We start from the raw sequence: 25,582 nt of genomic DNA, 5'->3' as shown, positions 1-25,582 counted from the left end.
CAAACCATTCTGAAAAATATTCTAAGCTCTGATAAACCCTTTGGGGATATGTAGTAATGTTTCTAAATCTTGCTGTTAAAAACTGAAGAATAGACTTCAAGCAATTATACTTCTAATTACTATTAAGTTCAACTTCAATCTCATACCTACCCAATATTTAAGATGATGATTTAATAATCTAGAAGTGATAAAATGCCATGATTTCTAAAAATAAATTTTTATAAGTTACAACATTCTTTGATCAGGAGCACAGTCAACCAGGTAGCCATAGACTATAAACTCCATGAACGCTGCTACTGTGCAATTCATTTTATGTCTGCCCAGAACTTTGCCCACAGGAAGTCCACAGTATATATCCACCAAGAATGAATAAATGAATGAATAAAGTAGACATGATATCTGGTAGAAAACTCATAGCCTTCTGCCTCACAGGCAATTACGAACATGATAAAGCGTGATAATACTTGTTCACAATTATTTATGGGTGAAGCAATCAAAATCCAAAAAACATTTCATTAAGGCAGAATTTAGAATTTTCCTAAAGTCAGTCCTATAAAAGGAAGAGGAAACCTTGCTAAACTAAAATTATCACATACGTGTAATGCACAGAAGTTATTAAAATGTCTATAATACTTAACCACTTTTAAAAGCCCTTTGTCATACTTTACTTTGTCCAGATGATATGCATAAACCAAATATTATCTAAGCCAACTGTCAAAGTATGATTTCTTGTTCTATATACACACACACAAAAAAAAATCCCAAAAATATTTACACAGCCTTGAAGAACATCCATTCGTAAAAAAGTATTCTCCGCTCACTTTTGACATATGGTGAAGCTACTTTATCTCTGATTTTAAGTCATTTGAGAAACCTCTTTATTTTGAATTTTATGACTATCATGTTAATTATTGGTTCTGCTATGGACATCAAAAGAACAAATGACTAATTGCATGAAGGGGAAACCACTAAATGAATCATGGATTCCACTTGAACTTCATTAGTTAAAAGGATAATTAGCAAAATATTTAAGGGTATAAAAAAGAGATGAGTTTAAGTTAGTCATTATCATTTGTAGGGAAAAGACAAAAATTATTTTACTTTCCTGATCTAAATCTAAAATCTGAAAGATAAGCAGTATTATAGAGAATTATTATAAGATATTCAGACTTCAAAGGTTCCCATAAGGTCAAAACATGGAATATGTAATAAAAAAAAGTTAACTATAAAATCAATGTATTATGGGATTTTAAAAAATCATTTAAATATCTCTTGGAGTATGCTTAACAGGTACTCAAAATCCTAATCTACTTTGAAATTTTTAATGATATAGAAGAAAAATTGAAAGCATTAACAAAACATATCAAAGCAAGTATCTAGTCCTATATACTAAAAAGAAAATATAACAATGTTGTATCGTATTTTAACTCCAATATGTGCCAAATACATAAACAATCTAATCTTTATATTGTGGGAAATGGATAAATATATTTGAAACTAATTGTGCAACAAATACTCATTTAGCTTTGTGTACATATAATATACCCAGGTGTTTTAAATTAATATCACCATATAAACTGATAATTTTCAGTGCAGTATGCATTTTGATAAATAAAATCACTAAATCTTAAGAACTATGAAGGTTCTTAGAAACATTTAGCCCAGTGCCTCTCAAATTTATTCATGTAGGTGCGTCCTCATGGGGACTTGATGAAATGAAGGCTCTGGTTCAGTAGGTGTGGGGGTGGGGCTGCATTTCCAAGAAGCTCCAGACAACCAGAGCTGAGAACAGCTGGGCAGGACACTTAACATTCCCAGATTGGGACAGGACAGCTATCTTAATGCGGCTTTATGGAGGTGTCACCTTAGGTGAAATCCAGGCTGTGCTGTGTGCTCAAAATGCTGTGGAAGAACGAGCTTCTGGTGGGCATTCCCAGTTCTGTACCTGAACAATTCAGTTTTTCAATCCAAATGTGAAAAATCTACCGTTGTTTTTGTTTAATATCATCTTGCTGCTTTGGGCCTGGTATTCTCTCAGCTAATTTTAAATTAACAGATCAAATCAGAAATATTTTCAGAAAATAATGATTCACACAAATCTTTCTAAATATTTAACAGGTCACATGTAAACAAAAAACAAAGACACTCTTAAAAATAACTATTAAAAAGTAACATCCTTGGGACCACTACCCAGGTAGGGAAGTAAAATAGGTCAGTTCTTTGGAAGTCCCCAGCCAGCTCCTTCCTGTCCCTCCATCCTGTCCCTCCATCGCCCCCAGGGGTAACCCTTAACTGATATTTTCTAGACAATTGATCCTTAATTTCCTGTGTGGTTTTACTACCTATGTAGGTGTTGCTAAACAATATACTTAGTTTTGCATGCTCATTTTGAACTTTGAATGAATAGAATCAGGCTATATATTCTTCTGTCTTGCTTTTTTCATTTGACATTATGATAGGATTCTCCCATTTTAATGCATTTTTTATTAGTTTAACAAACACATAGAATGTATTTCATGCTGGCCATTTTCCTAAGCATACACTCTATTCAATTCTCCTGACAACCCTCTCAGATAGTCACTATCAATTCCCCTGATACACAGACGAGGAAACTGAAGTCAAGAAATTTGCCCATGGTCATACAGTAAGTGGCAGAACCAAAATTTGAACCCACAAAAAATCCTTTCTCTTAAGCACCCAGAAATGTTGCCTCTTCACACCCTCCTACATATAGTTTTATTAGCTCACTTTTCAGTCTTAATAGTATCCGGGTGCATCAATGTAGCAAAATATAGCAAAATTCAATACAATGTTGATGGGAATTTGAGTTTTTTTCCCAATTTTAGCTTTTTGTGAATAACCTTCTTTAAACATTTTTGTCTGTGTTCCTTAAAGCATGTAGGTAAGTGATCCTTAGATGTATGCCTAAGAGTAAGATTGCTGGGTTGTAAGTTATTTGCAGATTGAATTTGGTTGGGCAATAACAAGATGTTTTTCAATGTAATTTTGCCAAGTTTAATTTCTATCAACTATATCCAAGAACTCCCATTCATTTATATCCTCGCCAACACATGATACTGTCAGATTTTAAATGTCTGCCAATCCAGACTGTGTGTAATGGTATGTTATTACAATTTTAATTTATGTGTCTTTAATTATTAAGATTGAACATTTTTTTTTCTTTTTTGGGAGGATGGGGGAGGTACCAGGGATTGAACTCAGAGGTACTCAACCACTGAACCACATCCCCATCCCTGTTTTGTATTTTATTTAGAGACAGGGCCTTATTAAGTTGCTTAGTACCTCATTTTTGCTGAGGCTTGCTTTGAACTTGTGATCCTCCTGGCTCAGCCTCCTGAGTCACTGAGATTACAAGTATGCACCATGGCACTTGGCTTAAGCATCTTTTTTATGGGCAGGGAGGACACTGGGGGTTGAACTCAGGGACATTCAATCCCCAAATTATCCATTCTGGCCCTTGATCACTATTGCTGTGTAGTGTATTTGAATGCTTCGTGTGATTACCAAGATGAATTCACAACTTGTCTCCAGAGAGGGACTACAATTTATGCCAGTATCATGGTTCTACACTGTGCTCTGTGCCTAACAGAGTTCTCTACAAAGAGCAAGGCCTAAGCTCTCAGTACATTATTATTGATCTGTTCAAGAAGTAATTTCACAATAAATTAAAAGAACTTCAGAGTCAAAATATAACTCATATATTTAGGAAACTGTGCAAAAACATACCTAAAACTGTAAGATAGGAACAGATTATGAGGAGTTTGAAATGTCATCCTGAGGAGTCTCAACTTTTTTTCTGGGCAATAAGAAGTTACAGAGGGGTTTTAAAGCAGCAGAGTCAATGAGTTTGTCTATACTTTCATTCAGTTATTTACTGAGGACCCTTTTAGTGCCTGGCACTTCTAAATACTGACACTAAAAGATAAAAAGAATAGCAGGTGGTATATATATTAAAAATCCAAAATGCTAAGAAGATGACCGGAGGCATAAATCAAACAAACATTGAAGATGAAGTGTGGAAGAGGCAAGGTGAACACAAAGTTCCAACTGACGAAATTCTAATTGTGAGCTTCCCTAGGAAGGGTTTATTTCCCCTATCAAGAAAGCAAGGTGCAAATGCCCATGGTTCTAGCAGCTAGGAAGCAAATGACAAACAATGGAAGCATTTTCAAGATGAAGTGTTTGGAAGGCGGGAGGTGGGGGAGAACCTTATAAATGTAATTATGCATGCCATTCTTATTATAGGCTAGAAATTCAGTTGCTTCAACTACAGAATGTAAAAAATAAAGGTTCCTGGACAAGACTACCTGTGATGGTCATCTCTGATGATCTGGCTAACCTTCAGAAAAACAAACCAAAGCTAAACTAAAAACAAGACATTCCTGGTATAGATGTCAACAGGCGGCAGAGTGTGACCATGCATCTGAACTCCTTGTGATGCTGAGGGCAGCCGCTTGGCATGGAAATGCGACAGCACACATCTTCCTGTGACTGCTGCTCCTCTTCACCCCACTGTTTCCTCTGACTCCAGTTTTCTGTTCACTGGCCTCTTGGAACCCTCCCGCAATGACTCACATGGCAGTAGTGCTCAGCAATACCACAGCCCTCCACAGTGGGCGCTGTGTAGGAGGCAGGCAGCCGTGGGCCATGGAGTCTGTACCAGCTTCTCCCTTTCTGCCTTCTGGGAGGATTCAATTTTCAGCCACATTTCCCTCAAAACACAGCCCTGGCAGGAGATGCTTAGTGCACAGATTTCTAAATGATGAAATGATCTGGGTTTGGCTCCTTGATCATAATGAAACTAAAAACAGTAAAATGAAAAAAACAATAGGATCATCATCACACCTTCCAAAAAAAATAAAATAAAAAGCAGCTTTACAACTTGGGTGAAATTAAAAGATCAGGGAAAAAAAAGAAAAAAGCTCAAACTAATATTTTCCAACCTTTCACTGAGAGCCAGGGCTAAAACCACATGTTTTGAAGGTCTTGCACTGTGTTATTATTAGAAGTCACAATTCTATTGATACTGATGAGTCATTTGTATCAGCGGAAACCAAGAACTTCCATCAACATCATGTTACACACAGTCACCGCGGCTTGTTCTTTATTACTGGTCAAAGCTGCTTCAGAATGCTTAGCAAAGCTACAAAAAAAAAAAAAAAAAAGGAGAACTCTTCAGCATGTGCAAAGCTTTCCTTTCCTTAGCCAAGCTTACTTTAATCATTCTTCTCAAGAGAGTTTAGGGTGATCTGATCAACTTGTATCTACAAAAGGAAGTTTATGTAGAAACCTCAGAAAAGCAACATTTCACACTTTCCGATGAAAATAAGCACAACTGAACTCTGAAAGCAAACAGTGAAACCAGCTCAGAAAACACACCGCTACCTTTTAAATGATCTCAGGTCAGGTGCTTTTGTTTTTGCTTTTGTTTTTGTTTTAACCTCAACAACATGTAACTGATGCAAACAAAAACTGTCATCACTTAGGAACTTCAGGCTAGTCACTCCCACTCCCTGCCCACTCCCCACTCAGGGCACACTCCTTCCCACAGAAGGAGAAGTGGGTCAAGTTTCAGTTACACCAAGAAAGCCTGAGTTAAAGGTTTATGGAAAGTCCTGCTGCTAAGTAGGAAATAACAGTACATTTCCTTTCCCTTTTTGTCAACCTCTCTCCCCATAAAGATTCCCAGAAAACAAAATGAAGTGAGAGTCGTTCTCCCACCCCCCCCCCCCCAAGCACTTTTAGAAATGCAGCAATTCTTCACACAGTTCCTACAAAGGCAGAAACTTGCCCAGTTTTCTGTCCTGCAACCAGAAAGCTGTTTGGCTGCAGAAAGAAGGGCACCCAACTTAGCAATGACCACAGATCTGCAAATAGCCCCTCTGCAGCCAGCCAGCCCTGTGCTCTCAAGGGCGCGCTGGCACTGGGGGCATTTTACCCAGCGGCCAGCTGAGCACCGCAACGGCTACATGAGTCAGCAGGTGCTTCTGTAGGAAACTGCTGACATGCTAAATTACTCTTGCATACATAAGGTGCACACACCTACCCAGCAAAAACAAAAACAGGGTACATGCAAATTACCAAACAGAAATCTCTCTACCCTTGCAATTCCTATTTTCCAAGTCTAGACCAAAAGTACAAGTAATGTATGCCACAATTCAAAAAGAAGTTAACAACTAATAATAATTAATAGTGGTAATAAACAAACAACTCTCCTGTTTCGATGTATGGAACAGCTGCATTCAAAATCCCACGAGTCCGTTAATTTTAACTGGCTTTAATTTTAACTAGATTTAACTGCTTTTTCTCCCTTCTGAAAAATCAAAATGTTGCCATATCGACCACAAAAACTGGTAACAGACAAGCACAGTTCCTGTTTTTCAGAAGGGACTTACTTTCAAACCCACAATATCAAGATGCTTAACATAAGTGGAAATTTAAAATTCATTGTCTAATGTGGGAGATTTCAACCTGTACACTCATTCGGGTCCCACAAATGTTGCACCGTGATCGCTCACCACACTTCATCCTACGTATGTATCTTTCATCTCTGTTCGATCCCTTAATACAAGACCCAAAAAGCCACAGGGGAACTGGTTGTCTGGAACTCAGAACACATTTTTCCACAGAAACAGTGCCATGCTGATGAGACAGTGACCCAGGAGAGTTCATGAAAATGTCTCCAATTTAAAATGAGTCAAAGGTTAAACTTAAAAAGTAGAAGATAATACTATAACAATAGTTTCAAAACCAATGAAAGGCAAACTCTCTTGAATGTGTTTTGAAGAAATGTCTAATTAGCAGAAAATGAGGGGCATGCCTTCTAAGGGAGACTTTGGAACTGTGCCTTTAGATTCAGTCTGGATCTTCAGTATTTTTAAAAAGTGGTTAACTTCACTTTTTTTGTGGGGGAGATAGTGCTAAGGATCAAACCCAGGAGTACTCCACTAGTAAGCTACATTCCCACTCCGTTTTATTTTGAGTCAAGGTCTCACTAAGTTGCCCAGGCTAGTCTTGAACTACGCTCAACCTTTCAAATAGCTGGGATTATAAGCATGCAGTACCATGCCCAGCTAATTTCACTTTAAAATGCATAGTATGCTCTTATTTTGGCATAAAGCAGCATTAAAAAGTTCTTTATATTTATCACTTCTAGGTACTGATTTTTTGTTTGCTTCAAAAAAAAAAAAAAAAAAGTGATCAAGAGTTGGAAGAGAGGGCTATGGTTGTAGCTCAGTGGCAGAGTACTTGCCTAACCTGTGAGACACTGGGTTCGATCCTGAGTACCACATAAAATATAAATAAATAAATAATAAAATAAAATAAAGGTATTGTGGCCATCTACAACTAAAAAAAATTTTTTTAAAGAAGCTGGAAGAGAAAAAAGGAGAGTTACAAAAAAGGGTAACTGGAGAAAAGGGGGCAGGAAAAAAGGGAGGCTGAGAGAAAGGAATACACAAGGCATACTTAATTGTGAAGAAAGGAAAAATTGGAACTAGAGAGCGGTACCCCACTGACAGGGCCCTTCCAAAGAAAGAGGACTTCACCTCAGTTCAAGAACAGACCCACAGAATGAGCGAAGTCCAGCGAATAGTTCTATATATTGCCACTAGATGGCGCCATCAACCCAACATAGCATGGTTGCTGGAGGAGTGTGGCGGGGTGGTGTAACTGGCATCTGATTCTTCAGGTTTGGGTGTTAACCTGGCAAAAACTTTCTCCAAAATAAGTATAGTTCCATTATCAACCAGTCTCTCCAAACCTCCAAGTGTCACCACCATGTTAACAGTATGGGGCACACCAATATTGAAATAAAATCAATTCAATTTTTATCAATGAAACTGGTACAACTGGTGCGGGGAGGTAGGTGATATCAGATTCACTGTTTTTTATTCACCCTTCAAAGATTCAGTATTCGAGGATCGTATAGAATTCTGGGGTCATTGCCAGTGACTGACAAAAAATCTCTAATCATAGATCAAGTAGCTTTTCCCTGAAGTTTTGTTTAAATGTCACATAACACACCATCTTGCTACATTAGGTTTATGTGCTCAAATCTAGTATCTGGCAGGAGGAAGGTGATGCTAACTGACAAATGTATTATTAAGAATCATCTGCCCTTTATATTTTTAGTATCACTGTGGTTTCTATGCTCTACTCTGCTTGTCTATATTCTCCATCCAGGCTTAGCTTATAAAAAACCATCTCTTCATTCAAAAGTGTTCTCCAGGGTATGAAATTCTACATTCCTATCTTCAGGGTTTTAATTCTTGGGCTTTATCTGTTATTAATATGCTGATGCCTCAGAAAAGTAATGCACAAGGTACACTCGGATACTTATATTCTAGTAAAATTATATTTGCAATATCCTTTTCTGAGATTGGTTTTGGGAAGGAAAGACAGAAACTAGTTGAGAGCACTGGGCAGCTAAAAGACAGCAGAGTACAATGCAAAGAAGTAAGGACAGAAAGAGGACCTTGAGGAACTGATGGCAAACTTGCCTACCTCCTTTACAGGTAAGACAAGATCCATCATTCCTGCTGATCTTTCCTGGAGGGGAAATGTTGAAAAGTAAGGGTTAACGCAAAGAATGTCTACATTTTCCTCTTGCTGAATGGGTAATAAAATATTTCACAGTTAATTTTCTTTTTTTTTTCACTTTGACTCTTCAGGGCTTATTCATTTGCATAATATGGAATCTTGAACCCATATAGATATTCTACAAATCAATGCAAGTAATTCTCACACTAAATCAGCAGCTTTAATTTAAGCTCATCATTGTTTGCATAGAAATCTTTATGCACTCATCTGCTTGATTTTTTAATCACTTAAAACCTCCAACACTGACACACTAAGCATCTCCCCATTTAGCCACCTCCAAAATTTGAACTAAATGCTGAAAAATAAGCACAGTACATTCATACACTTGATCATCTCCCAAACTAAGCTTCAAACATGTGCTTAATGTTCAAGCAGGTCTCAGAAATAATGCCTCTTGACTCAAGATGACAATGTGGTGTCCAGCCCAGGCACAGCTGAGCTGAGTCAGCATTCTAAACAGTGACCCTGCAAACCCAAGGTAATCAGTGGACACTGCCAAACTGGCTGCCTGGCTGAGTCCTTTAAAACCATGCAAATCTTCAGGTGAGAGTTGCAACATAATAATCTGGCAAGATAATCTCTTTCTGAAATTGACTAGAATGAGAACAAAGGTTACCTGCTTTTATCTGTTACTGGTAGCTAATATTTCCAATTAGGAGCTCTAATGGGATTGATTCTAAATGAAATTCTTCCTCCAGAGTAGAATATCTACTAGAATAGTTTTGTTGTTGGCAGTGGGGTTTTTCTTTTGGTGTTATTCTGTTTTTTGCTTTTTCTCTTAAGCTATAGATAAAACCATGGGGACAGGCCATGGAATTCATGTTCTATGCCTAATTCATTTTTTGCTTTTCCAAGCCATCACTTTTACTTCATAATCTCTAAAGGGACAAGATCTGAGGAATGTAATTATTAGAAAGTTAGTCCTGTGAATGACAAGAAATATATTCACTCATGTTCCCTCAGAAATTATTTTTCAATCTTATCTTTCAAATAGATGTCAACAAAATGTCCAATATTTCAGAATGAGTTAGCCTATATTTCCACTTTTGGGACCTGCTAGAGAGGGTTCCAAATTCAAATGAATAAGGACAGCAAAGTGGAGGCAGAGCCTGGGAGTTAAGAGTACAGCTCTAGCATCATACATCCAATGTCCAGTCAAAGCTTGCTCTCATTAGCTGGGTGATATCCATGCTCTCACTGCTAAAGATCATATGCAGTTCTGGGTTGTTATGGGGAAAAAAGTAACTTAACATGAGCAACATACATAGGAAGCGCTTAATGCAGGTTAGCTATCATCAAAGAAAAAGAAAATAGAGGAGTTTTAGAGTACAATATAGCCAATTTGTTTTAAATAGATACTGTCAACACTCCTAAACTGTGCTTCCAGAAAACAGTCTAAATAATCATCCTTGATCTGCAGAGGATGGAGACCCCTCCTGCTCTGTGATAAGTGAAGCACTTTAGATAGAAGTCTGACTCACATTTTCACTCAAGGTATTTGTCTAGGTCTCATACACACAGACATTTTGAAGGGAGTGTCCGTGTAGCTTCTGATCCTTCAAAAATTGTCAAAATTACCCTAAATATATTCAAAGTAAGAAATGTTAACTAGTATTTTTTTTTCAAGAATGGAAATAAACAGTACTTTTGGCAATTAGCAATTCTGTTTTTATCAGACTCCAGAGACACAGGTAAAAAAAAAAATCAATTTTGGACTCTGTATACAGAAATCATTATTTGCCAAAATAGCCCCAGGGGTTATATCATGGTTTGTGCAATACTCCAAAGGGCCAAAGCGAGTAGTGAATTAATAGGATTATGAGGTTGGAGGAAAAAGCAAGCCTCAAATTTCCAACTGACCCTCACTGAAGCTCATTGCACAATTCCTCCTGGTTGGTGAAGGTGGGAGGAATCCCCACCACCTGACCAGGTCAAAAAACCCCTCCCCAAATTGTACTGTGTTACATAGAATAGTTTTCCTTCACAGAAGTTTAATGAATTATCTGCAACTAACTGGTTAATGTCATCCTTTCTATTAGATGGGGGCTTCATAAGGGCAGTGGCCAGGACTGGCTTTGTTCCCCACTAGCACCATGATAATCTGCTACAAAAGAGATACTAAGTACCACTACTGAAGGAGTGAATGAGGATCTGCCTCTAAAGAACAGCATTTCTGGACACTTGGTCCATTTGGTAATATCTGCAAATTCCTGTTGCTTAGATGAATACAGTCTGGGAAGAAAAAAAGTTCCAAGAATCTATGGATATGGGGGATACTAAGGAAAATTGCTGACCATGCACATTTTTTCCCCTGCTTGTGGAATTTGAATCACCACATTAGAGTCTCCCAAAGTGGGCTAGACCTGTGGAAACTCCTGAGACATCTGCCTGAGACTGACATTTGAAATGATATGGGAGAGAAAAGAGATAGGAAAGCAAGATTAGAGTGACTGGGAACTTAGAAGCTCCAAACCCTTCTTTTGAAGGGTTAGAGTTGGTTCATATGCCAGCCACAGGCTCAGGAACAACTGAAGAGAAGAATGGAAGTGCAAGGACTGGAAAGTAGAGGATTTCACTGCTTGGGAAAAAAAGATGAAAGACGACACAGGACAGGAGGGAGCTGGAAGCCAAGAGCCAGGTCTCCTTCACATCTGCTGCAGCCTGTCCTACAGCTAGCTCTCAGGAAGAGGACAAGAAGGTCAGGGAGGAAAATGACACATCTCAGAACGAAAGGACAATTCATTATCAGGCTAAGGAACAAAGGAGAAGCTAACCAGAGGAATACGCTGGAGAAGCTGTGATTATGAAGTCACAGGGACGATGGGGAGGCATTTGGGCTGTAATTCCAATGACTAGAATGAACTAGTACATGAAATGCTTTCAGGTTGTAGATACTGATTATTTGGGGGAAAAAACAGCTCAAGGAAAAAACAAAGGTGAAATTCCTGCTTGATTTTTGAAGTAGAGCCACTAGCAGGAGGAGGCTCAATTTACATATTCTTTAAAAATGAAATGGCCCTTGAAAAAGGACATTGTGGTAAGATTCTGAAGATATGTTCTGGTTTAAGGAAGTTGAATAGCATACTGATATTAAGATTAAGTTTCAGTTTTAAGTAGAATGACATTTGAAATTAATAAATAGGAAAAAAGAGGAAAACTCAACAGGGAAATTTTGAATTGACACATTCAGCTCCTGTTCTATTAAATGTTCCAGACCAAAAAAAAAAAAAAAAAAAAAGAGATGAGTTATATTTTACTGAATTTACAAAATGTTTAGTCCATGGCAGGTTTTAATTTAGATGTGAACAAATTGTAAATATTCATGTAGAATTTAAAGATGGGATAGCAATAGGTCATACATCGTCATTAACAATACAGAGCTCTTTTCCCTCATTCCCAGGGTGTGGCTGCTGCTTTCCCCAACATAACTGGGGCTCTGCCAAAAGTTTCTTATCTGCTTTACCAAATAAATTACAATTTTCGCAACCAGCCTCAACTTCTGAACTTTGAGTGTCTCTGGGAGGGTCATATGTCAATGAGGCTTCTTCAATATCCAGACAGGGAAAGGAGAGGAACAGGAGACAAAGGTTCAGTCTGTTGTCTAAAGTGCAGAGATTGACAAATGTGATGTCCAGTATCATTCTCTGTTCCATGTATGAGAGGATAGAGACCATGTTCTCTGTATGTGACATAGAACTAACCAGTCAGTGACTCCATGCTGGACTGTGTATACAGGATGGGGAAATAATTTGTACACATCCAAGAAAATACACACTTACTCAGATGAAGTTCTGATTAGAACCTTCCGATGCTGTAGAATGGGCACAATGCCTACTTCACAGAGTTGTGCTGAGGACTCGATGAGATATGTAAAGTAGTCATATATCTCATACGTATGTAAAGTACCCATGTAAAGTAGTTATCACTGTATGGCACATGTAAGCATTCAACAAAACAAATATATTGTTTTAGTGAATGTTCTTCAAGATCAAATTCCCATGGAAGTCCTCAGGCATTAAACGGGCCAAGTTATACCCATCTGGTGGATAACAGATAAATAGAAGGTAAGTGATTCAAAAGCAATGAATTATTTACCTGCAGAGGATAACACTGTGCCTGTGGAATTATTTGGCTTTTCATGTTGAATTCTCCTTTTTAATGGACAGTATTAATACCTGAGTGAGACTTAGTGTTGATTTGGTTTGATTTGGAGTTTTGCTTTTCTTACATATTTCAATTTTCCTGATACTTGTAATGATTCAGTTGGTACACACCCAAAAATCATCCACTTTGTGTCAGGCCTTTAGAAAATAACTAACTATAGAAATATTAAACAATCATATGTTTTAGTCTGTTAAGTGGTAGAAGACAGGCCATCTTCAGGACAATGCTAATTTTTACATACATTCTCAACCAATGTTTATAAAAATTTGAGCCAATATTTTTAAATAGGAAATTCCACATAAAAATCCAGATATCCAAATTCCCTTGGAAAAATCAAGTGATATGACAGCACAAAGCCAGCACTGCCATCAATTCCTGCCTGGCAACAGTAGACAACAACGAGTGAGGTTGAGCAGTGGTTGTCTGCCACTCCACAATACGCCCTCTCCTCACCAGAACAAGGCACATAATTTGTAGGGTTCAATGAAAATGGAAATGAGAGGTCCCTTGTTCAGGAATTATTAAGGATTTCAAAAAGATAACAGCAGAACATAAAACCAGGTGTGAAATCCTTCTGAGGGAAGAGAGGAGGGGCCATGTGCAACTGCACAATTCTGTCGCCATGAAGCCAGTCCTGCCCCTTGGGCCCCTAGACAAACAGCAAGGTGTTTGTTTACCTAAGTATTCTCCCATTCATTGAACAATCAAGCCAGTATTTTCAATATGCCAGACACTAGCCCCTGAAATCTGAGGTTCAAAGCCTAGCTCAGTGTAGCAGCACACAGCAAAGCGTGAGAGCCACTGGGCCCTCTCTTCCTTGTTAAAGCTGGATCCACACCAGAGACACCAAGTGAGACTTGATCCAAGTAAAATTAAACTGCTCCCAACAATACAGATTGGCCTGAGCCCTTTTGTTGGCATCACAGGGGCCTCGATTACAAATTCTGAGGCACAGCTCACAAGTGCTAATGAATAACCAAGTCCTCTTGGCTGGGTAGACAGTGGGCCCAGAAGTGAAGGGCTGGCCTAGGAGAGATTTGAACATGAACCTCACCATCTGGCTCTCTGTGACTCACTTTGATCACAAAATGAATTGCAACAAATTGAAGAGCACATGGCCAGAGTTAATTGTCTCATCTGTAATCTGAACCTACTTTTAAGCAGTTATTATTACCCTCTATCAGGTGGAAATGTTTTCTACCATCACTGTAAAGTGCATTTTCCTGATGAACTGTAATGGATCATTAAATTCCATATCTGAATAACAATACTTTGCACTTATTCAGTGCCTTTCATCCAGGGATTTCAAGGCAGTTTGCAAATAATTAAGCTCCTCACATAGCAGCCAGAGGTGAGTGACTGGAAGGGAATTGCCTGAAGATACTAAGTCAAAGGGCATAATTCAACAGAAAGAGAATAAATGGCTTCCTCCCAGGCATTGGTAATAGTAAGAGTGAATTAGGGGATCTCCATTCCCTCTTCCCTTCTGCTTCACCCCTTCTTCCCTACAACAGATACTGACATGCAACATACAAAGGACTGAAAAATAAAATAATATAGAGGTATTCAAAATTTGGTTATCAGTTCAGATACACACATGAGGAAAATGTATCTTTCCATGTAATCCTGGAATCTACATTACAAACTGACACTCCAATCCACCTGCAGAAAGACAGACATCAGAGGAATTTATTGATAATTTATGATCATCAAATGGCAAACCTGAAGCTTTCCAAAATTCAAAATGAAAATACTAATCAAAGTAATTTGTTCCATGATTGTCTATTCCATTTCTGGTCCCCCACCCCACTTGAATGATATTCAAGTTTCAGAAAGAGCAAATAGAATGGAACTTGGAAATTAACGCATTTTTTAGACCAAAGTACAGGAGGGAAAAACATCACAGCCACTCAAAGTTTTGCGGTGAAATTATAAACTCCAGAAAAACTGAATTTATAATGGAAAGGCTGACAGACCTTTCACTGGAGCAGTTTGAATGCAACATTGTAATTTAGCAATCTCTCTTACAGACTAAAGACTAATTCTAACAAGATGTCATTTTGACTCACGTTTATTATTACCTGCAAGAATGAAAAATGCCGTTTACTCGCGAGCTGCTGGAGAACCAGGGTGGGGCGGTCTCACATTTTAAGCGAGACGCCCGCTGCCTTACTGAAATAGCCCTCTCCACCAGAGGAGTGGCAGCCTTTCACGCTCAGCTTCTTTCATGTCAGCCAGAGCCTTCGCAGCTCGACATGCCTTTCCTACACGTTACATTTTAATGATCTGAGAAAACCGTTATCGGAGTTAACATCTCTAATTTTACTCTAAACAGACAAAAGCAAAAAATCTCATTAGGCATCATCTCCGCCAAGGTTCCCACTAGGCAGTAAAGGATTTTTATCTAAAGTAATTACCCTTTTTAGTTAAATACACTCAACAGATGAAATTTACACAGAGTGAGAGACTGCAGCACTAGACAGAGAAGGTGCAAACCGAGGAACGCCGCGTCTCGCCACCCGCGGGGAATCGGCAGCTCTGTCTAGAGGGGGAGGCGCCCTTGTCCTTCTGGTTTCGCGGTGCCAATGGTGGTGGTGGTGGTGGTGGTGGCGGTGGCGGTGACCCGGAGGGCACGCTGTGAGGCGCACCTTCTTGGGCCACGGACAAAACCACTCCGGACAGCTGCCGCGCGGGAACTTGCCCCAAGTTGCCAAACTTGCTTAAAGGCAAGAGGATGCTGATAATACCTTGCGCGCCCAAGACCTCCGAACCCAGGAACGCGCGGCCTTCCAGACACATACACCCGGCCCTGCCCGCTTCCTCCCACGGTCCAAGTTCTTGCAAGTCCCTGGCCAGAGCGAGGTCGCCGAGATGCTCGCTCAGTCACCTGGGGTAGCCCGTGAGCGCCGCCCTCAGCCCTCTCCGTGGTGTTCGGCTCCTGAGCACCCACAGGGTGAGAGAACTGAGAGACCCACGGAGAGTCTGGGCATGGGGAGGTGCTCCCTAGATAAATTCCCATCCTAGTTGGAGCTTCTGGGGCTTGGAGACTGTGTGTAGAGTGTGGGTGCGTGTTGCACTTGGACTTCATGTAGGACCTTGGGAAGAGATGGGTGCAAGGTGTCTCAGCCACAAGGTTGAGCTCCGCGGGACGCATTCCTACTACCGTACCCCTGACTAGTAGGTATTCCACCTAGTTCTAGTCTGCTCTGCGAGGTCCCCAGTTGCTTTTTCCTAGGACCCTAAACTTGAGCTTTGATCCTCCGGCGAGTCGCGATGATCAGGGCCACCCGTTTGCGGCTGACAGCTGAGCGCAAAGGCGCGGCGACCGCAGTCTTTGCGGAGCAGCCCTGGGCGCGGATGTCTTGAGCTGGGAGGAGGCCGCCGGGCCTGGCGCGCGGATCACCGGCTAGGGACCCGGTTGCCCGACCTCGACCGCCAGGGACAGGGCCGTAGGTCTGACAGCTGCTCGGGCTCGCGCGGACGCGCGCCTCCCTCCAGCCCGCCCTCCCCACGCCTGACTTATTACCCTCTGCTCCTCCTCCCCCTGCTGTTCCAAAACACCAGTCGACGCGAGCAAAATACAATGCCGCCTCGCCCGCCGTAAACAGCCAGGCGGGGAAAGCGCACATTTGCTGCTGCGCGTCCGCCGGCTCTGCTCCCAGCCCCTTCCCGTTCCTAGAAAAATGCCATAAAAGCGAGCAGGGCGCTGGGCTAGCAGCTGCGCGCCCGGCGGCCGCGGTTCCCTTCCCGCGCCGCTTCCCCACGCCTCCCCGCCCGCTCCGCGCACCCACTCCCCGCGTAAACTTACCCCGCCGCCCTGCCCGGCGCCGCGGCCCACGTCCCTGGGCCAGGGACTCACCTCGCCAGAGAACTTTGAGTCCTTTCCGCCTCTTCTTCCCCGCGTCTTTCCAGCCAGCAGCTCCCTCCCGGCAGCAGGCGCGGTGGGCGATACGGGGGTCAACGAAAGCTCGCTGAGGGGACGCGCATCACATGGCAGCTCGTTCCCAGCCCCCCGAGTGTGCTGGTAAGGGGGAGGGGAAGGGGCGAGGGGAGATCGGGGAAAAGCGAGAACCGGGCGGCGGCGGGACTGGGCAGGCGGGGTGGCGAGGGCGGCGGCGGGCGCTCACTTTAGCGCTGCTGCGATCGCAGCCCGGGCGTGCACAGCCGCTGCTGCTGCTGCTGCTGCTGCTGCTGCTGCTGAGGCGGCGGCGGCTCGGCGCTGTTTGCTCCGCGCCGCGCGGCTCGCGCTCTCCCCGGAACGCCCACACTCTCAATCGCTACATTGTTGACATTCGGCGCTGACGTCACCCGCTCCCCATTCACAATAACTTTACGGGAGCCGGGCAGCGCACCTCCCCGGCCGCTGGGGCGCCGTACGCCTGGCGACTAGCGTAAGCCGCTCCGCGAATGGCGCTCCGGGGGCTGGGGCGGGGGGCGGGGGCGGGCGCGCGCTTCGCTGGCTCGCGGGAGGGGGCGCGCCTCACGCCGCCGCTGCAGCCGTTCGCCCCGCTTTGTGCGGCCGCGCGGCCGGGAGAGCCCTCTCCTCAACGCCGGCCTGACAGACTCGCTCAGCCTGGCCTTGCCAGGCCTTGAAAGACACGGGTTTGGGGCAAGTGGGATTAGAGTAGTGATGAAGGCTAGTGTGTCACAAGGGGAGGGTGCCAGAGCCCCAGGCACTATACCCAGGGAGGAGAGCCAAACCTCGAAACCTGGGATTCCTGGGTTGTCTAGCCTTGCCCTGGAGGGACGGGAAAAGATGCACAACGGGCCCCTACAAAGCTAACCAGGCCCTGTCTTGGGGATGGGGGAGTATGCATAGGAAGAACAGTGTCCTACCCAAGAGAGACTTTGATGTTTGAATTCTTTTCTGGATTGCCTTGGCCTTCTGCAAACTGGATGAGCCTGGAAGCCCCCATGCCAGAGTTTATGGAAGTGCACGGATCTATTGCGAAGCCTAAATAAAAAGCCACCTTCCCAGCTTTAGCCTCACCTCCTACTGTGCTGTAGCCACTTTCCCCTGCCTTTACTTTAGACACTGCTTCTGCCCTTTAAGACCATCGTGTGGCTGCCCTGTAGGAAGAAAGCTTGGTGGTGGTAGGATTTTAAAGGGAGTAATTAGAACTTAGGCTGAACGTACATTTGCAATAAAACAAGGTTGTGTTAATGTTGTGCTGGTGCCTGCAACTTTACCCCTCACCAAGGCCAAGAAATTCTGCCAGGTTTCCCTAAACACCTATAACTTGGCCCTCTTGTGTAAGGCAGTATTCCATATTATTACATGTGGTGCTGATTTTTAATGAATATTATAAAACTTTGGCTTGCTCTACTGAGAGAGGGATCATAAATCCCCCCTTGTAAAATGGGCACTGGCATATGCTGAGGAAGCAGTGAAGCATCACCCTGGGAGTCTTGTGATATCATCCAAGTGTTGCTTGAGCCACCTTCATTTGAGAGCAGAGTTTTAAAAGGCCCCATTCGGAATGTCTGTGTGGTAAGCTAAGTGACGGCCCAATGCAAGCTGAAGGTGCTGAGCTAATTTTTTTAACAGCCCTGCAGATCCTTGAAGTGTGGCAGCACATGAGGAGATTTTTTTCTGCTAACCTTTCTGGTTTCAGATAAGGAAAAGTCTCAGAAGTAGCCTCTGGTTTCTGATCTACTGCCCCTTGGGGGAAAAAACACCTTGCTTCTGAAGTTCCTGCCTGACTCCTCTTGGCAAGGACAGAAGACCCATCCCTAGTCTGACTTGTGCTTGCCATTTCTCACCAGTCCTATGAATGGTTCTGCTTTTGCATTCTTCATTCTTGCACGTGTTGGTGAAAAACTATGCATTTTAATAGCACCAATCAATGTTTTTCTCACAAGAGCCAGGCTTGAGGTCATCTCTATGAGGATGCATAAATTCATTTCTTTTTATGTAGACTATGGCTGCCCTGCTATGGGAGTGGAATTCTGCACATTAGTGTGGAGGTGGGTGAGGAGGGGGATCCCGTTGCAAACTGATCTGGTCCCAGATAGATACAACACAGGCTAGCCAGCCACCGTGATGCATGCCTGTATTTCAGCCTCTCTTCACAGCACTTCTGCAGAGGTTAGGCTCTAAGATAGCCTTGGTCATGAGTGTTTGCTTTCCATTCCCTGGGCTGTGGTGCTACACTTTACGTGTTTACGATGGAAAACTGATGCAGGGCAGGGGCTTTCCTTTTCTGTATTTATGGCAATAACCTGAATAGAGGTCGACTTATTTCCCATGTCTGGAACATGCAACCTTTTCTAATACATCCCCCCCACACACTACATAATTACATATGTGTTTGGATCTGGAATATGGGCTTCATCTGTGATACATTTCTAAAGCACAATATGGTTGCCAGGGACAATAACTTTGTACCATGGCATTAAAGCTAATCAACATGATTTCTAGAAATCTCCTTGATTTTTGTAAAATAGAGAAAAGAAGATATACAGACAACAAAAAGATAAGGAAAGGAAAACAGAAGAAAGAGTGGTTCTGGAGTCTTCAACTTTGTGCTCCCCAGCACCCTAGACAGAATTTGAAGATGCTGAGAAGATAAAAATGGTTTTTCTCAGACAAAACAGTAGGCAGAATTTCAAATGCAGTTGGCACCTTGAATAAGGCTTAGCAGGGCAAAGTTAACATCCAGTGAAATCTGACAAAAGAGAACAGAGTGGGATGCTGAGAGGAAGACTGCCAAAGCCAGCAGGAGCCATGATTATGGGAAGTTCCTTGAGAGTTTTACTAACTAGGACAAGCTCCTTGGAATTATGACTTGTGTTTATTATTTCAAAAACAGATGTTATAAAGTGTGTGTAAAGTATAAAACCTCAGCTTAGTAATGTACAGGTGACACTAGAGAGTTGATGGAATTTGAATAGCTTTGAGTGGTGATTTGTTCAACAATTTTTGAACCACATGTTATGAGGAAGGTAATCTTCTACAGTCTGGGATGTGATAGTGAACAAAACAAAGCCTGGGTTCTCATGGAATTCTCATTCCGGTGATGAGACCAGGAGGGAGACAGACAAGGAGTCAAGCATATATACTCATAGATATGTAGTCAGATTGTGTATTATAATGGCTTCAGGGGGTGGGGATAAAATAAACAAAAGAGCTCAGGAGTAACAGGGGTTGGGGATATTCTTACATGGGGGTGATTGGTCATAGAAGTCTTTCTTAATGAGGGAATATTTGAGTAGAGATATGAATGCCTAAGGGGCAACCACTACAGCTATCCTGGAAGTAAAAGTTTTCAGATATGAGGGAGAGAAGTGCAAAGGCTCTGAGGAACAGTAGACTTGGCATGTTCCAGGAACAAGAAGAGCCAACAGGTCAAGAGGTCAGTAATTGATACAGAAGAGCAAGGAGGGGAGTAGCAGGAGATAACACCAGAGAGATAACCAGCAGGCCTGTTTTAGGTGGTGGGAAGACATTATAGGGGTTTCTACAGAGAAAGCACACGACTGACTGGGTCTTGACTCCCAAAGGATCATTCTGCCTGCAAGGTGGAGGGGAGGGCAAGAATAGAAGTAAAGAGGCAGGAGGCTATTGAGAGGGAGGTGATAGTGATTTGGACTGGAATAACTACCACGAATGGAATCTGTAAAGTTTCAAAGTGAATTGGGAAGAATTTACTGATGATTCAATTGTGGAATGTGAGTGAAAGAGGAGTCAAAGAAAATTCTGTATTTTGACCTGAGCAGCTAATTGGTGGAGATTCCATTTAATGAGTATGGAAGACCACAGGAGGAAGAGATACAGGTGAAAACCACAGGATTTTGTTCTGGATACAGTAAACTTCAGATGCCTACCTAACTTCAGACACCTAAGTGGAGAAGTTGGGCAAGTGATTAGAGGTGGGGATCCAGAATTCCGGTGAGAGTCCAGACTAGAGGTAGAAATCCACAAGTCACCAACACAGAGCAGCTGGGAATATAGTGGAGAAGAGAAGGGAAAAGGAAAAAAATCTGAAAATTAAGATCTGGGCACTTCAACATTTAGAGGCTAGGAAGGTGAAAAAAAGTGGGGAAGACCCAGCCAAGGAGGCCGAGAAGCAGCAGCCAATGAGAGAGAGGGGAGAGGAGAGGGTAGCATCCTAGAGACCAAGTGAGAAAGGATGTTTTGAGAAGCAGGAAGTAACCATCTGTGCCTGTTCTGCTGATGAGACAAATGAAATGAGAGAATACAGTATTAATTTTTATGATTGGTGACTTAGAAGTCATTGGTATCCTTAGCAGAGGGAGGATGGCAGAAATAAAGCCTGGCTGGAGTGGTTTTGAGAGAGTGTGGGAGGAGAGGAAGTGGAAGAGAATAGACCCCTCTTTAGAGGAGGTTTGCTGTGAAAGGGGGAAATAGACAGGGGATGTTGGGAGAAATTAGAGCTCATTGGTTTCAAGAGGGGGAAACTATGGACATGTAAAGAGAAATGGAATGATTTCTGGAGTGAAGTTCTTGAGTTGAGAGTAGAACCACTTAATCCCTAGTGATAGGAGGGAGGGCAATGCAGGTGGTGTGCGGGAGGGCTGGGATGTGCTATTGAGAAGTGTGGGGAGCTCTAGTCTGAATGGTTCTGTTTTCTTAGTGGACTAAGAAGCAAGATGGTCAGCTGATGGTGGAGGAGGGCAGGGTATAGGAGCTGAGGCCACAAAAGAAGTGTGAGCTAGTTAGTGCTAGGCAATGTAGCAGAATTGCTGAGCAGCAAAGAAGACTTGGATGGGTCACTGCTGGGGTCTTTATGGACATGCCCCTGCCAAGAAGAGTTATTTCTTGCCATACCAAATCTCACCAAGTTCTGAAAAATGATCAATGCATCATAAAGCAGAAAACACCATAGTTTCTAAGGTGACTAGGATCACACAACAATTTGACCTCTAGCTGTTGTTGAATTTGACTGACATTTCTCTTATTTGTCTATCTCTACCTCCTCCCAAGCCACTCAATTCCTAAGGTAAACTTTGGAAATACTCCCAAAGAGGAAGCAACATAGAGATATAGCCCAAGACTTAATTCTGTATTAAACAATGACACTATTGTCTAAAAACTTAGTGAAATAAGTTAATTCTTCAGTCTTCATGACATGAGCATTTGTCATGCTGAGAGATGAAAACCTAGAAAACATTGGACCTTACCTTCCAGTAACTTAAAAGAAATCTAAGTACATGGTCAAAACTAGTATACACAAAATAGTTGACCAATACAATGATTTTATGTTTAATTGCTTTCTATTAACTATTTTAATAAATTATAATAATTAATAATATTTTAAATTATTTACATAGAAATTATATCTATTAGAATTTATATTAATAAAAAATTTAAGAATGTATGAGGGTATTTTTGGCATTATAGCAAAAAGAAAATAGAAAAATAGAAATGCCTCTTAGCAGAGGATTGGCTAAGTAAATGGTGGTTCATATATAAAATTGAATATTTGGACTCATAAAAAATCATATTGAAGAAGTATGTATGTTGGCATGCCAATGTTTTATTAGTATTTTTTTTTAAAAAAAACAATTTGCAAAACAGTATTTTCTACTGAGAAACTGATGTGACTCCATTTTTGAAAAACCAGCCTATACCTCAAAGCAGGGCCTGCCAAAGAAGGGGGGGTGACCCTTGTCCTTGGGAAACTCCTTCCTAGGCACATAGTTACCCTGCTGAGTCATTTGTCTGTACCAGATGTCCTTGACTCAGCAAATGCAAGTTCCTGAAACGACCAAAAGAATGCTTGAGGCCTAATTCAGACCATAGCAACAACCAATCAGAGTGAGACAGGGAAGATACCTGAAATACCAAGCGGCCCTCCCAGTAGTTTTGATGATTGATAACGTGACTAGGCAACCCTGCAAGTTTAGCATATACACTCTTGCAACGTTCAAACGTATCCACCACTTGAACTAACCAATCAACTTTACCTGACTTGTTCCCGCCAATGAATGTGCTAATCAATGTTAAGAGTTGTTGTTTGATTTTCCCGAGATTTGAAATGATTTGCTGTATGATGTTGTGATGCATAGAGTATCCTCAAAAACCTATAAATCCTCACTGAACTAAGAGTCAGGACTTACTCCTCGAGATTGCTGCGTCAGAAACGGTTGTGAGTCCAGGCTGGAGCTTGCAATAAAGACTCTTGTGTGATTGCATCAGATTCAGCTCTTGGAGGTCTATTGGGGTCCCACGAATCTGGCATTACACTACATGATCTCATTTATGAAAAAATTGCTTGTGTGTGCATAGAAAAAAAGTCTGGAAGGGTTTATATATAATATTAAAGGCATTCTTTCAAGATGAAGAGCTGGTGAGTGGCTTTTCCGTTGCTTAACTTTAAAAAATGTTTCTCTAATATAAATGTATTAGTTCTGTAATAAAGAAAGCCAATAAAAGTTATAAAATTCAAGATGTATATAATTAAATTCTAATAAGGACTTAAGTGTTGTAGGTGCTAAGAGGGAAGAAAGTTATGACTGTTGGAGCAGTCCAGAAAGGTTCACTGAGAATGTGAAATTTTAGTTGAACCTTAAATTCAAGACAGATCCAAAAAGGAAGAAAGATGATTGGGAATTCCATACCAGAGGATGCCCAGAGACTGGGATTTGGTCTGACCAAAGTAGCCTTGTATGGGAGGGCTGGGAAAGAGTTAGTTATCATGACATCAAGAAGGTGAGGCCAGAAGAAGAAGGCACAGGAGACCATGCCTGCTGTCCTGGCTAGCGAGGAACACTAAAGTCTGCAGTGATAAGAGGCATTGTGATTGTGACTTGCTTTTTTTTTTTTCAAAATGTACATTTTTCCTTCCTTCCCCTCCCATTGGCCAAGACTTAGTATTTGTTACAAAGCAATCACTTACCTGCCTGTCTTTTTTTGACCAACATTTTTTAAGCACACATAGTCCATGGGTAAGCACTATTCTAACCTTTGGAGATGCTTAAGCCAGGCACTCATGGGGTAGAGGGAAAGATGAACAGGTGAGCAAGTCATCACAGCACACTATGCTGATGGCCAGAATAGGACATGGGGCATTGCCCATTGGCTCTGATTTGGAGAGTTTGAGATGGCTTCCTGGAGGAGGTGACAAAAGAAGTGGATTCCGAAGGATAAGATTTTATCAAAAGAAGATATTGGAAGATCGGGAGAAATAGAGTAGTGAATTGAGATAGTCAGAAGTAACAGCCCATAGCAGAATATGGGACTGGAAAGGTAGACATGAACAAATTTTATCCACAGGACAAAATTCTCCTTGAACTTTTCCAGTGAATGCTCTTAATGGCAGAGGAGATGAAATGCTAATTTTTATTCCTAGGGAACCCAGAACAGGCTCCCAAATGGCCTTCACCAAGAACAAAGTGTCATTGCAGTCTCTTGTTATATGTTAAAAAGCCAACTGAACTTCTTTTGTTATATATTTGTGGGTCAAATTTACTCTAAATTTTTTAAAGCCTATTTGTGACCATCAGGACTAAAGATTCCTCTCCTACCCTCAAAGATGTGCCTTCAAAGTTCCCTAGAGATTCTGTAAATTCTGGGTGGACAAGTAGAGAGGCAATGACCAATTTTCTATTGTCAAAGAGGCATAATCAGATCTGACTTTGGAAAGAGCACATTGGCTCTATAAAGGGTCTAAAGAGGCCAGAGACAACAGCTGAGCTCCAGGAACCTAAGCCAAGGCAGTGAAAGGCGCTGGAGAAAGGAGGAGAATTCAGAGAAGCTTGTGGCTGAGAGGTCATTTGCATGTGGGAGGTGAGAGAAGGGGAGGAACAACAAGAGGGAAGAGGGATAGGAGTCTTTTGGCTAGAGTTAGTAGGAAAGAAGTGGCTCTGGATGCAGGAGGAAGGTAAGATCACACTGGTAAAGGGTGGAGTCAGAAGGGAGGAGGGCCAAGTCTGGAACTTTGAGGAATAGCTTTGGGATTGGGTGTGGGTGAAAGACCAGGAGTTCATGAAGAAAATGGAATAGAGCAAGCAGGAAGGTTAAAGGTCCATAGACTGAGAAGTTGAGTAAGACAAGAGCATTTCAACAAGGGACCTGGGAATAACATTCCTTGACAAAGAAAGGCCGGTGGAAAAGGGAATGCTTGATATGACAGTGGGGAGCATCTAGATGCCCTGCAGGAGAAAGTGGGGAGAAGTGGAGCTTTGGAGGAATTGAGAAATGACTGGAGGAAGAGGTTGGAGATGGGGAAATGGGACAGATTACATCTATAGTACTGAATGTGGAGGTGGAAACTGAGTGAGAATCTAGAACTCTGGGACAGGAAGTGGCCTGTTGATGGTGATGGTATTGGGGAATGTGAGCACTAAACATAATTTGCAGGGTGGGGAAGGGTCATCCATAGCCCTACTCTGCAAAATGGAAATTGAAAATTAAGAAAGGGATTTTGCTAATATTTTGAAGTTTTAGGATGAGTTAGGTAACCGGTGGAATGAGTCAGAATTTGTTTTCCCTCCTAGAGAAGGAGATGAAACCAGGCTTAGATAAACAAAATAATAGTAAGATCACTTTCCTTTTATTGCCTCTGGAAAAGAAAAAACAATGGTTGTAACAATATTTCCCTTCCTCACCTCCTCAGAGCTTGTTTAAATGCCTGACTTTTCTAAGCTAATTAACAAAATATCCGTCTCTTCATTCTTTCCAACTCTAAAAAATGCTTTTGATCAAATAAACTGGTTTTAACTTTTCATCACATCTTTGCTTTAAAGAAACACGAAAACCTTTGCGGATGGACAGAAGCAATCCAACAATTTTTAAACTACTGTGAAGAGAAAGCCTTGATGATTTTTTCCT

General features: G+C 41.8%; 1 protein-coding gene and 1 long non-coding RNA gene across 7 annotated transcripts in view; one reads left to right on the top strand and one right to left on the bottom strand.

The window, feature by feature from the left end:
* Positions 1-16,785, bottom strand: part of Bach2 (BTB domain and CNC homolog 2) — a 337,701-nt gene extending 320,916 nt beyond the window's left edge. For 2 of the 5 annotated variants that reach the window (XM_046431287.2, XM_058575631.1), the window contains exon 1: positions 16,646-16,785. Coding sequence is in view for 1 of the 5 variants with exons in the window: in XM_058575622.1 (XP_058431605.1) it covers positions 15,534-15,585 (52 nt within the window). In the remaining 4 variants the exon portion in view is untranslated. Of the gene's footprint in view, positions 1-15,533; positions 16,254-16,645 lie in introns of those variants that run through there. The other 3 variants (XM_058575647.1, XM_058575634.1, XM_058575622.1) reach the window with 3 other exon arrangements.
* LOC124084270 (uncharacterized) overlaps positions 16,675-25,582 on the top strand; it is a 106,060-nt gene continuing 97,152 nt past the window's right edge. For both annotated transcript variants that reach the window (XR_009225851.1, XR_006849077.2), the window contains exon 1: positions 16,675-16,810. This is a non-coding gene — a long non-coding RNA (uncharacterized LOC124084270). The remainder of the gene's footprint in view (positions 16,811-25,582) is intronic.

The sequence above is a fragment of the Marmota monax genome, unplaced genomic scaffold, assembly GCF_021218885.2.
Source record: "Marmota monax isolate L192 unplaced genomic scaffold, Marmota_monax_Labrador192_F-V1.1 WCK01_AAM20220418_F8-fsc00013, whole genome shotgun sequence".
NCBI lineage: Eukaryota > Metazoa > Chordata > Mammalia > Rodentia > Sciuridae > Marmota > Marmota monax.
The sequence above is the reverse complement of the archived record's forward strand: the minus strand, read 5'-3'. Positions and strand labels throughout refer to the sequence as shown.